Here is a 14,072-nt window from a genome sequence, read left to right as displayed (position 1 = left end):
CGCGGCGAGCAGCTCTCTGAAGGTAGAGAACTGGGTTGCATCAGGCAGGAGACCCCCTCCGGTAGTAAGACTGCAGAAAATCGTTCTTTTGCGTTTCTCGCATTCCTCTGCACTAATCTGAAGAGGCGGAGTTGACGGCCATACATCCAGGCTACTCCCCAGAAACCCCGGCCCCCGAGCCCACCGACTCTCGGGTGTTAGGGTGGGAAGAGGTTTCCCACGGGTTATATCATCAGCAGGGTTGGAGGCCGACTCTACATACCTCCACGTGTCTCCCTTCGTGAGATCCTGAATTTCGGCCACACGTGTGCCGACGAACACCTTGTACCTGCACGACTCTGACTGAAGCCAGGTTAGTACTGTGGTCGAGTCCGTCCACAGTACCACTCGTTGTACAGGGAACGTGAGCTCAGTCTTAAGGAGCTGGGCCACTTGGGCTCCTGTCAAGGCCGCACATAGTTCTAGACGCGGGATCGATTGCTGCTTCCTGGGAGCAACTCTAGATCTAGCAGTGACAAAGGCTACCTCCACCCCCTGCCCGGGCCTCTCCGACCGGAGGTAGGCTACCGAGCCATAGGCCTGTTCGGAGGCGTCGCAGAACACATGTATCTCCCGCTGACAGTCCATGGTGTCTAATGGTGGACTAGTGTAACACCTGGGAAGGGTTATACTCGGTAAATGCAACAACTCCTTCTCCCACCCTCGCCATGCAGCAAGCAGGTGCTCGGGAAGCTCGGGATCGTCCCAGTCTCGCTTCTTCTCCCACAAATGCTGGACGATGACCTTGGCCCTGGTTGTGTAGGGTACAAGGTACCCAAGGGGGTCATATTGGCTCGCTAGCACTCGGTAAATGTAGCGCAGCGTTACGCAATCTGGCCTCGTCAGGGATGCCCGATGTTTGAAGGACAGGATGTCCTGATGGCAGTTCCACTGCAAGCCTAGGGCGGACTCGGCCTGGCCGGGGTGCCCTTGGGCTATCCATCGCTCCACCATCCACCATCTTGGATGAGAACCTCCTTCCCTCAGCCAGAACACTGAAGATGGATCGTGGATGGGTCTCCCAGCACGACAATGACCCAAAACATACATGAAGGCAACAAACTAGTGGCTAAAGAAGAAGCACATTGAAGTCATGGAGTGGCCTACTTAGTATAGAAAATCTGTGGATCAAGCTATGCCCACCTTGCTTTGAGTTGCCAAGCAGCAACCCAGAAACATTAAGAATTTAGAAAGTTTCTGTAAAGACAATTGGGCCAAAATCCCTCCTGAGAGACGTGCAACTATTAGTGTTGTAGTCAAGACCACCTAACCTGAGACCGAGACAAGACCAAGACCAGAGTGTATCGAGACCGAGACAAGACCAAGACTCTTAGGGTCCAAGACTAGTCGAGACCAAGACCGAGGGAGGGTGAGACCGAGACAAGACCAAGACCAGTGCCTGATGCTACATGAGAATGTGAAACATGATCAAAATCACTTCTCAAATTGATCCGAAAGATCCACATTCCTATAAAATCACCCTGATATTAAACACTCACAGCTCAAATAAATATAACATCTTTATTTACTTTATGCACTTACTGGGGTTAGGTTAATTGGCTAATCTAAATTGCCCATAGGTGTGACTGAGTGCGTGAATGTGAGTGTGAAAGGTTGTCTGTCACTCCGTGTTGGCCCTGCAACAGGCTGGCGACCTGTTCAGGGTGTACCCTGCCTCTCGCCCTATGACAGCTGGAATAGGCTCCAGCCCCCCGCGACCCTTAACAGGATGTGCGGAAGCGAATGGATGGATGGATGGATCTTTATTTAATACTCCTGGGTGACTTCCATCATTTATCACAGAATGTAAAACAATAATGCATAGTTCATCACAATAGTCTTAACTGTTCTCTGCTTTTCATAAACAATACATAAAGTTATGTTGTTTTTAAACCAACAATCTTTGTAAAAATGGGTGCTATTTCAAAACCACATAGCTAAATGTGTAAAACTGAAAAAATGGCAAACAATCATTAATAATTATGAAGAATTTCCATGAAGTTTAACTGGTTTGAGATTTTTTCCTTTGGATCATTAATTAGTTAAAACCCAGGATAGAACTGGGCAAAGTTTATATGTAAGTAGAAAATACTTTATCAAAATAAAAGGACAGTTTCATTCACAATGTGTACGTTTGATTTCACTTTGGTCATGCGTGTGCTACATAAATCGAAATAACAGACATGAACATGAAGAGAAGAGGGAAAATGAAGATCAAAGGAAAATTTCAAGCTTCTGATTCAACAAAAAAATCCCAGCATGAAAGGTAAATACCAACCTTCATGTATGTTGATACACAAACTGAAAATTTAATGCAAATTTTAGGGCTGCAATAATTCTTGGAGTAACTCAATTCAATTATCAAAAATCCTTGACACAAATTTGTTGCTTTGATGTTTCATTTCAACTCTGCAGCTCAGGTGTCTCCGTGTAAGCGGAGCATTTCCTCTACATTAGTTAATTTTACATTAATTAAAATTTTAAAAACCCGACCCTTTAACACGAGTGGATTGCTGAGATGTTTTTCCACTCCCCCACTTCTCTGTGCTGTGAGTGCACGTGTTTGAATGTGTGCGCTGTGTTGTGCAGAGGATGTCAGCTGTTATTTTTTCTTTATGTCTGTAGCCACCAGAACAGACCTATAACCACAGTGTACTGGGGAAAGGGGGGCTGCCATTAGCACTAGCAATCGTTCGGTGCCCCCGCCCCCCCTTCAGTACAGAGGGGATCCGTCAAAATGTTTTTTATCTTTAATCCCTGATTAGTGACTAAAAACAGACCTGCAGTAGAAACGGAATTTGGGGGATGCTTGTGAATAAAAGGATTTCAGCCCCCAGTTTTTCAACAAAAATACAGCAGCAGCTGTTTAACGTGCATTCTGTCTGCACACCTGCAGCAAGCGCAAAAAGGCAGAGCCATTACTGAGAGGGTGGGTGAGCTCAGGTGGAGTGAAAGGAGCTCTTGTTCCTGTAACCACCTTAAAACCTTTACTGGGAAACAGCTGGAGGTCCTTCATCAACCACCTGATCAGCAACATGAAGAAAAGAGAACTTTGTAGCTGCTCCATCCACCCTTTGTTTCACACAGAGAAACATCTCCAGCACGGAAGTTAAAATATGCTGATGAATTGTTAAAATGAAAAATTATTTCTTATCCAATTACTTGATTAATTGACGGAGTAATCAATTGAATACTTGATTACTAAAATAATTGATAGTTGCAGCCCTACTTGTATTCAGAAAGCCATAGTCAAACATTAGTTTTCAGCACCAGTAGAGATATGAGAGGCCTTCAAGAATAAAATACTACAGTTCCCAGCAAGATGATGTCACTATTGTTGCATTAGAAATGTGTGCTCACAACATGGTAGCTGATATTCAAATGTAGGAAATGCTTTTAGCAGCTGATTGTTAAAAAATCTGGATTGTGTTTTTGTTATGTATGTTTTTTTTTATTATGATTTCTGCAAACACATTAGTGAAAGGAAACGTCACTCTGGGACACATTAAAAGCTTGATATATAAATGTAACTTTTCTGGATTATATGCAAAAATTATCATTCTATTTATCTAATAAGGCCTGATTTAGAGTTCTGCACTGGTCCTGTGTACATAATTGAAAATCCTCTCTGAACGTAACCTGACATGCACCTTGAGAAATGTGACTACATGTCTAAGAAAACTGATTACTGCTTTCCAGTTACACCTTAGGCCCCATCACTCAATTAACAAGCGGGAGCAGCATTTAGCAGTTAGCATTAGCTTACTAATTAGCATTAGCATTAGCATTAGCACTGGGGTGAGAAATATTTTTTGCAAAAATCCTGAAGTTACCACCACCAATGGTAACGGCAGAGAAGTAAGTTGTTTCTCTGCCATTAGTACATTGAGCTAGTGGTGGGCAGATCAATCCTAATATCAATAATATGGATACCAACGTTGGTACTGTTATTGATCAATACCAGTGTAATGAGAGCGACTTTGACTTCAGTTTCTCTCCTGTATGCAGTGCTGCGGTTTCATCAAAGATGCAGGCTGATTGTCTGAGTGTCGCTCCTGTCACAGCACAGAGCACTGTCATGTGACGCATGTTCTGTGAATGGTTAAATAAATTGGTAGATTGAAATGTGTGTGTGTGTGTGTGTAACTTACCCACAGGCATTAGCTCTACTACTAGTTTAGGGTAAGCAATGTTAGCGCAACCAACTGAAGCACCACACACACTTTGACATATTGCTGGATCCACACAACCAACCTCATCTAAAAAAAACAAAGAAAGCACAGAAGAGGGGCAAAAAAGATAAAATCTTAGTTTGAATTAAACAAGGAAAATGTGCCACCAGTTTTTTTTTTTTAGCAATCTTCCACAATTTCAGACTCCATTAACAAGGATTCAGTGTCAACAAAAATAAAACATGATAATCTTTCCAGTCTAGAGTTTTAGTGGAGATCTGCTCAGGATTGTGTCAGATTGTATAGACTGTGCAGAGGCTGGGCTGTTAACAATGCCTTTGAAATAATAACATTTAAAAAAAAAAAAAAGCATAATATATAATAGAAAAATAACAAGGTAATCAAAATTATGCATATAATCCAATCCAACACTTCATATAACAGCCACACTTTGAAAGGTATACAGACTGACCTGGGAATAGCGCTCGACTTATCATGCCTGGCATCACAATGAAGAACATGGGTAGTAGTTTGAGATAGCCTCCTAACACACTGCCTGCTTTAGCATGAGATAAAGATTTGGCTGACAGAGACCTTTGGACTATAACCTGAACAAACAAACACACACCCACACACAGTTATAATAATTTTCATCCTTAATTGCATTATACAGTTTATATATGTTTGTAATTTTCACTTTGAAATGTCCAGACCTTGTGTCACTTTTTAGGTTGTGGTACGGAGCTAGTGAACTGAAGGATCCATTGTTCAGTAGAGTATAATTTAATATTGATGGCAACATTTTATATAAACTGTAGGGACCTGCAAGTATGTGTACAAGTATTACAACTACTTGTGGGATGCATAGAGGGTGGACAGGAAGATGCGTACAGGGAGCTGGAGGATAAGTAAAGTGATGTGGGGAGAACCACCTTCAGCTAAACGTAGACAAGACTAAAGAAATGGTGGTGAACTTTAGAAAGAAAAAGCCATCACTCTTGCCGAGGCACTCCTGTGGAGACAGTGTCTAGTTATATTTACCTAGGGGTACGGCTGAATGATAAATTGGGGTTGTGTACACACACACAGAGACAGTATACAAGAAGGGTCCGAGTCACCTTTACTTTCTGAGAAGGCTCAGATCATTCAAGGTCTGCAATAAGATGCTCCAGATGTTTTATGTGTCTGTTCTGGCAAGCACCATCTTTTTTGCTGTGGTGTGTTGGGGTGCCGGCACCAAGGCAAAGGATGCAAACAAACTAAACAAACTCATCAGGAAGGCTGTCGGCTCAAAGTTTGCAAATCTGGATGAGGTGACCGAGGACAGAATGCTGTCAAAACTGAAGCCATCATGAGCACCCCCTTCACAACACAGTGGACAATCTTAAAAGTAAATTCAGTAATAGATACATACAACCCCACTGCCCAAAGGAACAATACAGGAAATTATTCCTGTCCAGTGTAATAAGACTGTATAATTCACCCATACATACACACCTGACAAATTCTGAGGACATCTGACTGGACTAGACTTAAAACATCATCACGGCACCTTACATACTCACAAACATACATACTCATACATGCTCTGCACACAAACCTACACTCACTCCAATGCCTGCTCATTGCACAAATGCTGTCTTGGTTATACTGCAATATTGTACTCTTCAGTGCACAAACTGCCGGTGGTCTTCTGCTGCTGCCATAAAAGGTTGTTTTTTCTAGTGCCATTCCTATTTAGTCTTTAGCATTATCTCTACTTTCTGTAAATTGCTTGAAATACCCTGCTGCTCGACAAGTTAATTTCCCCTAGAGGGTCGGTCGGTCGGTCTGTCTGTCTGTCTGTCTGTCCCTACAAGTACTTGTACCTACAAGTCGCTTTGCAACCCATCTCCACACCAGCTTTAACTTCAAATCAAATCAAGGTTTATTTGTCACATACCTGGTCATACTGTACATACCTGGTCATACTTGCATGCTATGTCTATGCTGATGGCCTTTCTGCTTTGTGCTGGGTCAGCTAATCATTGCATATGTGTGTTCTATTCATCTTATGCCTATTATAAAGCAGGTAGGTCACAGAACATAGTGTAGTGACAAACTAAAATGTATTTCAATTCAATTTTTTTTTATTTAGCACATAATCATGGTGAGGACTATACAATAATAAAGAGAAAACCCCAACAATCAAATGACCCCCTATGAGCAAGCACTTGGTGAGAGTGGAAAGGAAAACTAGCTTTCAACAGGAAGAACCAGCACAACCAGGCTCAGGGAGGGGCAACTATCTGTTGTGACCAGTTGGGGGTGAGGGGAGGGAGACAGGACAAAAGACAAAACAATATGCTAAGGAGGACAGCCAGTGATTAATATTAACTAATGATTAAATACAGAGTGGTGTATAAACACACAGAGAGTGACAACATGGGAACCCACAGCAGCCTAGGATTTTTGCAGCATATCTGAGGGAGAGCTCAGGGTCACCTGATCCAACGCTAACTATGGGGCCTGATTATTCAAAGCCTTGTACGTGAGGAGAAGGATTTTAAATTCAATTTTAGATCTAACGAGGAGCCAATGAAGAGAAGCCGATTTCTAGTCCCTGTCAGTACTCTAGCTGCAGCATTTTGGATCAGCTGAAGGCTTGTCAGGCAGCCTGATAATAATGAATTACAATAGTCCAGCCTAGAAATAATAAATGCATGAATTAGCTTTTCAGCATCAGTCTGAGATAAGATGTTTCTACTTTTAGAGATATTGCGCAAATGCAACTAAGTAAGTGCTCACTCTGCCTGGAAGTCCTTTTTCTCCTTTAGTGTCCAGTCTCACATACAACTCACTAAAAGCCTTTCCCAGTACTCCTGTCTACTTTCTTCATCCCACTTTTTCCTTTGCTAACATCTTCCTTTGAATACTTTCCTGGACTTCCTCAATTCACCTCGTTGTCCTTTTTATTATTATGTCCTTATACACCTTCTTGGCAGTTTGTATTTTCCGAGTCAACTGGTACCTCTTCCCTGCCAGCCAGAGCCTGTTTCAACTCCTCCCTGAACTCTATTCCATTCCATTTTATTTATATAGTGCCAAATCACAATAAACAGTCACCTCATGGCGCTGTGCAACATTCTTCCTTCTTCAACTTCCACCATTTAATCCTTCCCTTTGCTTTCACTTGCTTCCTCTTCATGATATTCAAAGCCATTTTATAGACCAACTGATGCTGCCTAGTTACATTCTCCCCAACACCATCTTGCAGTCTGCTATTTCTTTCAGATTGCACCTTCTGCATAAGATGTAGTCTGCCTGTGTGCCCCTTCCTTCACTGTCATACATTAGCTTATCTTCCTCCCTCTTCTTAAAATACATGTTTACCACAGCTATTTCCATTCGTTTTAAAAAGTCCACTACCACTATCTAGCCAACACCTCCTCATCAACTCTGTTCCCTTCACTTACAGGTCCATTGAAATCTGCTCAAATCACCAATGTCTCCCCGCTGAGGACTACTCCAGAATTCCTCTTCCAGCTTCAAGCTCAAGATCCCATCTGACACTCTCTTCACCTCCATAACACTGTTTACATGCCCTTCCTTCAAGATTATCCATACTCCATTCCTCTTCTCTTGGCTAGTAGATCAGTTTGAATCGACCTTCAGTGCTCCTGGGAATGCTTCCTTTCCAACTAATCTCCTCCACACACAATATACAGTGGCTTGCAAAAGTATTCATAGCCCTTGAACTTTTCCATATTTTGTCACATTACAACCACAAACAAACATATTTCACTGGAATTTAATGTGAAAGACCCACACAAAGTGGTATACAATTGTGAAGTGGAAAGAAAATTATACATGATTCAAAACATTTTTTACAAATAAAAAACTGAAAAGTGTGGTGTGCAAAAGTATTCAGCCCCCTTTTCTCTGAGTGCAACCAGTTGCATTCGGACTTTTCCTGATGACTGCTAATGACTAAAAAGAGTCCACCTGTGTGTAATCTAACCTACAAATACAGCTGCTCCGTGACGGCCTCAGAGGTTGGTTAAGAGAATATTGGGGAGTAAACAACATCATGAAGTCCAAAGAACACAGCAGACAGAGCAGGAATAAGGTTGTGGAGAAGTTTAAAGCAGGCTTAGGCTATAAAAAGATTTCCCAAGCTTTGAACATCTCACGGAGCACTGTTCAATCCATTATCCGGAAATGGAAAGAGTATGGCACAACTGTAAACCTACCAAGACAAGGCCGTCCACCTAAACTTACAGGCCGAACAAGGAGAGCACTGATCAAAGATGCAGCCAAGAGGCCCATGGTGACTCTGGACCAAATGCAGAGATCCACAGCTCAGGTGGGGGAATCTGTCCACAGCATAACTATTAGTCGTGCACTGCACAAATGTGGTCTTTATGGAAGAGTGGCAAGAAGAAAGCCATTGTTAAAAGAAAACCATAAAAAGTCCCGTTTGCAGTTTGCCAGAAGCCATGTTGGGGACACAGCAAACATGTGGAACAAGGTGGTCAGAGGAGACCAAAATTGAACTTTTTGGCCAAAATGCAAAATGCTATGTGTGGCAGAGAATTAACACTGCACATCACTCTGAACACACCATCCCCACTGTCAAATATGGTGGTGGCAGCATCATGCTCTGGGGCTGCTTCTCTTTAGCAGTGACAGGGAAGTTGGTCAGAGTTGATGGGAAGATGGATGGAGCCAAATACAGAGCAATCTTGGAAAAAAACCTGTTGGAGTCTGCAAAAGACTTGAGACTGGGGCGGAGGTTCACCTTCCAGCAGGACAACGATCCTAAACATAAAGCCAGGGCTACAATGGAACGGTTTAAAACCAAACATATTCATGTGTTAGAACGGCCCAGTCAGAGTCCAGACCTAAACCCAATCGAGAATTTATGGCAAGATCTGAAAACTGCTGTTCACAAACGCTCTGCATCTAATCTGACTGAGCTTGAGCTGTTTTGCAAAGAAGAAAAAATTTCAGTCACTAGATGTGCAAAGCTGGTGGAGACATACCCTAAAAGACCTGCAGCTGTAACTGCAGCAAAAGGTGGTTCCACAAAGTATTGACTCAGGGGGGGCTCAATACTTTTGCACACCGCACTTTTCAGTTTTTTTTATTTGTAAAAAATGTTTTGAATCATGTATAACCACTTTGTGTTGGTCTTACACATTAAATTCCAATGAAATATATTTATGTTTGTGGTTGTAATGTGACAAAATATGGAAAAATTCAAGGGGTATGAATACTTTTGCAAGCCACTGTAGCTGCCTTCCCTTTTTACATCACTTCAAATTAATTAAAACTTTATCTAGGCCTTTGGCTGACTGATAAGCTAGAGTGAAAGTTTGTAGCCTCTCCTCCTCAGCCAGTGCTTTGAGGATTCTGACATTTAGTATCACTCAGGGATGTTGATTCCTTTAAAAACCAGGTTGACAGACATGTAATTTATTTGATTCTGTCTAGTTTACAGTAAATTGCTTAGTTTTACTTGCTTTCATGTTGTTGTTTGACTTTTTAGTCTGTCCCTCTGCATTGGTTTGTGGTTAAGTTTAGTCACCACAGCTACTTGGTGAGGTGTAGGCACAAAAATATTATTGGTTAAGTTTTAACATAACTTTGGTCACAGCGTTACAGTTACATCCACAAATGTTTGGACATTGACACAATTTACAGTATGTAATTTTGCCTCTGTACACCACCACATTTAATTTTAGATCAAACAATCAGTAGTGATTGAAAGCAAGACTTTTAGCTTTTATTTACAACAATTTTGCTTAAACTAATTAGGAATACAGCCATTTTTATAACTTTTTTTGGACCTGGGTAAGGTCTTTTAAATAAGCATGCCCTTCCTGTTCTTGAGTGTAACCAGTAGTTTTCACCTTGTTGTAAAACCTCTCTATTCATATTCTTGAAGGCAACTGTTGATTGTAGACTGTGACAATAATAGAACTATCTCCTTAAGGGTGTTCCTGACTGGGCTTAATGTTGTGAAGTGTTTTTCTTAACCAAGGAAAGAATTCTGTAATCATCCACTTTAGGTGTCGTTTGTGGTCTTCAGAGGCGTTTGATGTTGCTAAGCTAACCAGCACATTCTTTCTTTTTAAGAATATACTGCATTGTTGATTTGGCTACTGCTAAGATTTTTGCTGTCCCTCTGAAAGATTTATTTGGGGTTTGAAGCCTAATGATGGCTAATTAAACCTCTCTTTATCAGTTTTTGAGACCATCACCTCCACAGCCCATCCTTACAGCAATTTGGTGATTCACTACTATTACTGCACTATGCTGTGTTTTAGTGTAGATTAAGTCACCTGATCTGTGCACCAGACCCATGTAGCCAGTACAGTGAGCCCAAACACTAGACCTGGCCAGGGTAAATCCCCTGATATGGGGTCTCTGAACATGTGAAAGGCATCATTCCGAGGTAAGTGGCAGGTGGTGTTGGCAACAGTCACAGAGGGGACACTTGACATGTAACGATCCACAAGGCCCTCATACCAGCCCACTTTGGAGAATGCTGGAAAATGTACAAACACACACACACACACACACACACACACACACACACACACACACACGCGCACGCACGCACGCACAATTTTATTAAGTTCATTTATTATCGAATAAATATTATGAATATGAACGTGAAAGCTGAGGAAATCTGGATGTAAACAATAAAGTTATCTATGTTATCTACTACTAGATAATTAATTTGAAAATGTTCATTCAGTAACACTTATTAGTTCAAAATTTCAGTACTATGAAAGTCATCTGAAACTAACAGTGTATGTGTATGAGTGTGTACACCCTACCTATGAACATTAGGGCAAAAGCTCCCCCAACCATGATCACAGTCTGGAGTGCATCAGTGTAGATCACTGCTGCCAAACCACCTACACAAACACAGATTTTCATTTTACTGTCAGAGTGTGTCTATTAGGGCAATAGAGCTACTTAAACAGTATAAAACAGACATAATTTAACAAATTCTTAATTCACAGACTTGGTCAGCTACCAAATAGAAGCTATACTGCACTCAGAGCACTGCACTCAACAGTTTGCTTTTTTTTACTGAGAAAAAATACTAGATGATGGTGATTCAGACATTATCTGGTTGGGTTCTATTCTACCAAGTGAGTTAGATAAAATTCTCAGTGAAAAATCAGTTCATTAGCCATGAAATGGGAAACTCTCAGTATGTTAACTCTGGGTGGGTAATAAAAACAAATTGTTATTGTCAGAGGTGGGAAGAAACAAAGTACAAGTACTTCCTTAATGAACTTAAGTAGATTTTTTAGGTATCTGTACTTTACTTGAGTATTTATTTTTCTGATTACTTTTTATTTTTACTGTAATGTAAGAAGTACATTTTCAAAACAGACTCGTTACTTTAGGTTTAACACGTCAGAACAGCTTTTATTTCCAGTCACTGCGCCATCAAACATCAAACCAATCTGATCCTAAAAAGCGGAACAATGACACATAAGAAACCATCGTCTCCAGGGCTTATCACATGCAAAGAGATTAAAAGCATATAATTAATGCATCATTTATAGCGCTATAATCAGGGGTTATAGTGGGCCGCCGATGTCCGTAAGTTGTGCTTGTACTTCCAGCATTTAGCTAGCGCTACCGAAGAGGAGCAAAAATAAAGGGAGTAACGTGTAGCAGGTAATTTTAAATGCAGCGTTTCTAAATGCTCAACAAATAGCAGCAAACAAAGAAAGTGTTTGCAGTTTGTCACACAATGTGTTTGCTAGCTAAAAGAAGAGCTGTTGTATTTCCAGGGAGAGAAAGAATGAGAGAGAAGTTCATTCAGAGATGAAGAAAGATGTAAGAAAGAGGACAGGCGAGGAAGAAGAGAGGTTAGATTTAAAGGTAAGGACTGGAAAACAAACTGAGGTATGCTAACTTTGTGTTGTTCAAAATACTGCTGTTTAGTGCATGATAAACAGGTCAGTTTGCTGTCCTGTATTTACAGTAAAGCTCTGGTGCACAGAGGCTGTGTTCATGGTCAGAGTTACAGGTTACATGAAGTGTAGCAGAGATGAGCCGTGTTTAAATTCCCTGTTACAGTTTGTGTCCTACATAACAGCTGAGTGCATTCATTAGAATTAAAATTTAGATTGGAAAAACGTTTGCATTCTCATTATTTTATATTATTACAATAATATATGAGGTTTAGTTAGCTTTACACAAAAGTAGCAGGTAGAAACGTCCTCCAAAGAACTACTTTTACTTTCTTACTTTGAGTACATTTCAGAGCCTGTACTTTATTACTTTTACTTAAGTAAAGAAGTTGAACCAGTACTTTGACTTTTACCAGAGTATTTTTTAACACAAGTACTTGTACTTCTACTTAAGTACAGAATGTTAGTACTTTTGTCACCTCTGGTTATTGTCAGTCAGTTAAACTCCAATACCTTGATTCACCATGGTAATGGGTAAATAAAGAGCAGAGCCTCCATATTATGGCAGTGGAAATAAATATAAATGCGTGCCATAAAATTAATCTTAAAAAAACAAAAGGAGAAAAAATATAATAAAAAAATATAAAATATAAAAATATATATAATCATTTATAATTATATGGGTGTCAGTCACCATTCCAGTACTAGTAGTACTGCAATCCAACATTATATTAGTGTGATGTTTTTGGGCTTTGTTATCTTTTGTGTTTTATGTTGAGTTTGTCTCCCTATTCTGTTGTTGCTCCCCTCTTGTTTTATTTTGGTGGCAGTTCTGCTCTGTCTTATGTCTGGATTAACTTCCTCTTTAGTGATTATGTTAGTGCAGTGAGTTTTTTGTTCTTTAATTTGTATTCTTGGTTTTGGCCCACTTTACGTCCTTTGTTTGTCATTTTTGGAGAAGACTCCATCAATGAATAATATATATATATATATATATATATATATATATATATATATATATATATATATATATATATATATATATATATATATATATATATGGGGGTGTGCATACACGCATCCACAATTTATTTTTATTTATTTCTTTTAGTCTTATTTGTACTAAGCACTACACGGTATCACTGCTGCTGTTCCTCCAAATCTAATCTGAACCTATAGTAAGGTAATTTCATTCTAATGTGCACTGTATGGTGTAATTTTGAATGGCAATAAAGTCTATGTCTAAAATTGAATTGAATTCAAATGGATGAGGATGTATGGATGGATGGATGGATGGAAGTTCTGCAATTCACCCTTGTTCTTGAAAATTAATACCAGTATATCTCTTCTCCAAGCCTCAGGAATCCTCTCACTCTCCAAAATACCATTTCCTGTTCCCACTAGGTGGCAGTGTGACTATAATTAAATATTGCTATATGGATGTGTTCAGGCGTGAACCCTTATCACATCTGACACATTTGGGTCAGATTGGATAATGTATTTCTGAATGACAGCCAAATATAATTTCATGCCAAATAATCAAAATTTGCCACAGCACCCCTGCCATACCCTTTAACGAAAACTCAAAAGCTTTGCGATTTAGATTCACCCAGGTTTGTAGTTTAGACTGACCCAATATGAAGTTGATCTCATGAAAAACCTAGGTGGAGTTTGAAAAAGTACGAGGGTTGGAAATTGCAAAAACAGCGACAAAATTGCCTAATTGATTCACAATGGTACACTTCCTATTGGGTGTAAGGCATTGCTCCAAGAGGATTTTTTATGTGTATCTTGGCATGTGTGTACCAAATTTCACACATGTATGTGACACGCTGCAGTAAGTATATAAAGCAATTTTGGAAGGTCTATGCCTGAAACCAATAAAATACATAAATTCTCATAATCAGTTTTTGAGCATGTTTAAGCTCTCAAAAAG

General features: G+C 40.2%; 1 protein-coding gene across 1 annotated transcript in view; it reads right to left on the bottom strand.

Moving 5' to 3' along the window:
• slc5a9 (solute carrier family 5 member 9) overlaps positions 1–14,072 on the bottom strand; it is a 61,771-nt gene that overhangs the window by 28,932 nt on the left and 18,767 nt on the right. The window contains exons 7-10 of the mRNA XM_030726997.1: positions 11,039–11,119; positions 10,538–10,743; positions 4,684–4,819; positions 4,191–4,298 (exon numbers count right to left, since the gene is read on the bottom strand). Of these exons, the coding sequence (XP_030582857.1) occupies positions 4,191–4,298; positions 4,684–4,819; positions 10,538–10,743; positions 11,039–11,119 (531 nt within the window). The remainder of the gene's footprint in view (positions 1–4,190; positions 4,299–4,683; positions 4,820–10,537; positions 10,744–11,038; positions 11,120–14,072) is intronic.

Source organism: Archocentrus centrarchus, chromosome 4 (genome assembly GCF_007364275.1).
Source record: "Archocentrus centrarchus isolate MPI-CPG fArcCen1 chromosome 4, fArcCen1, whole genome shotgun sequence".
In the NCBI taxonomy this organism is placed as follows: Eukaryota; Metazoa; Chordata; class Actinopteri; order Cichliformes; family Cichlidae; genus Archocentrus; species Archocentrus centrarchus.
The sequence above is the reverse complement of the archived record's forward strand: the minus strand, read 5'-3'. Positions and strand labels throughout refer to the sequence as shown.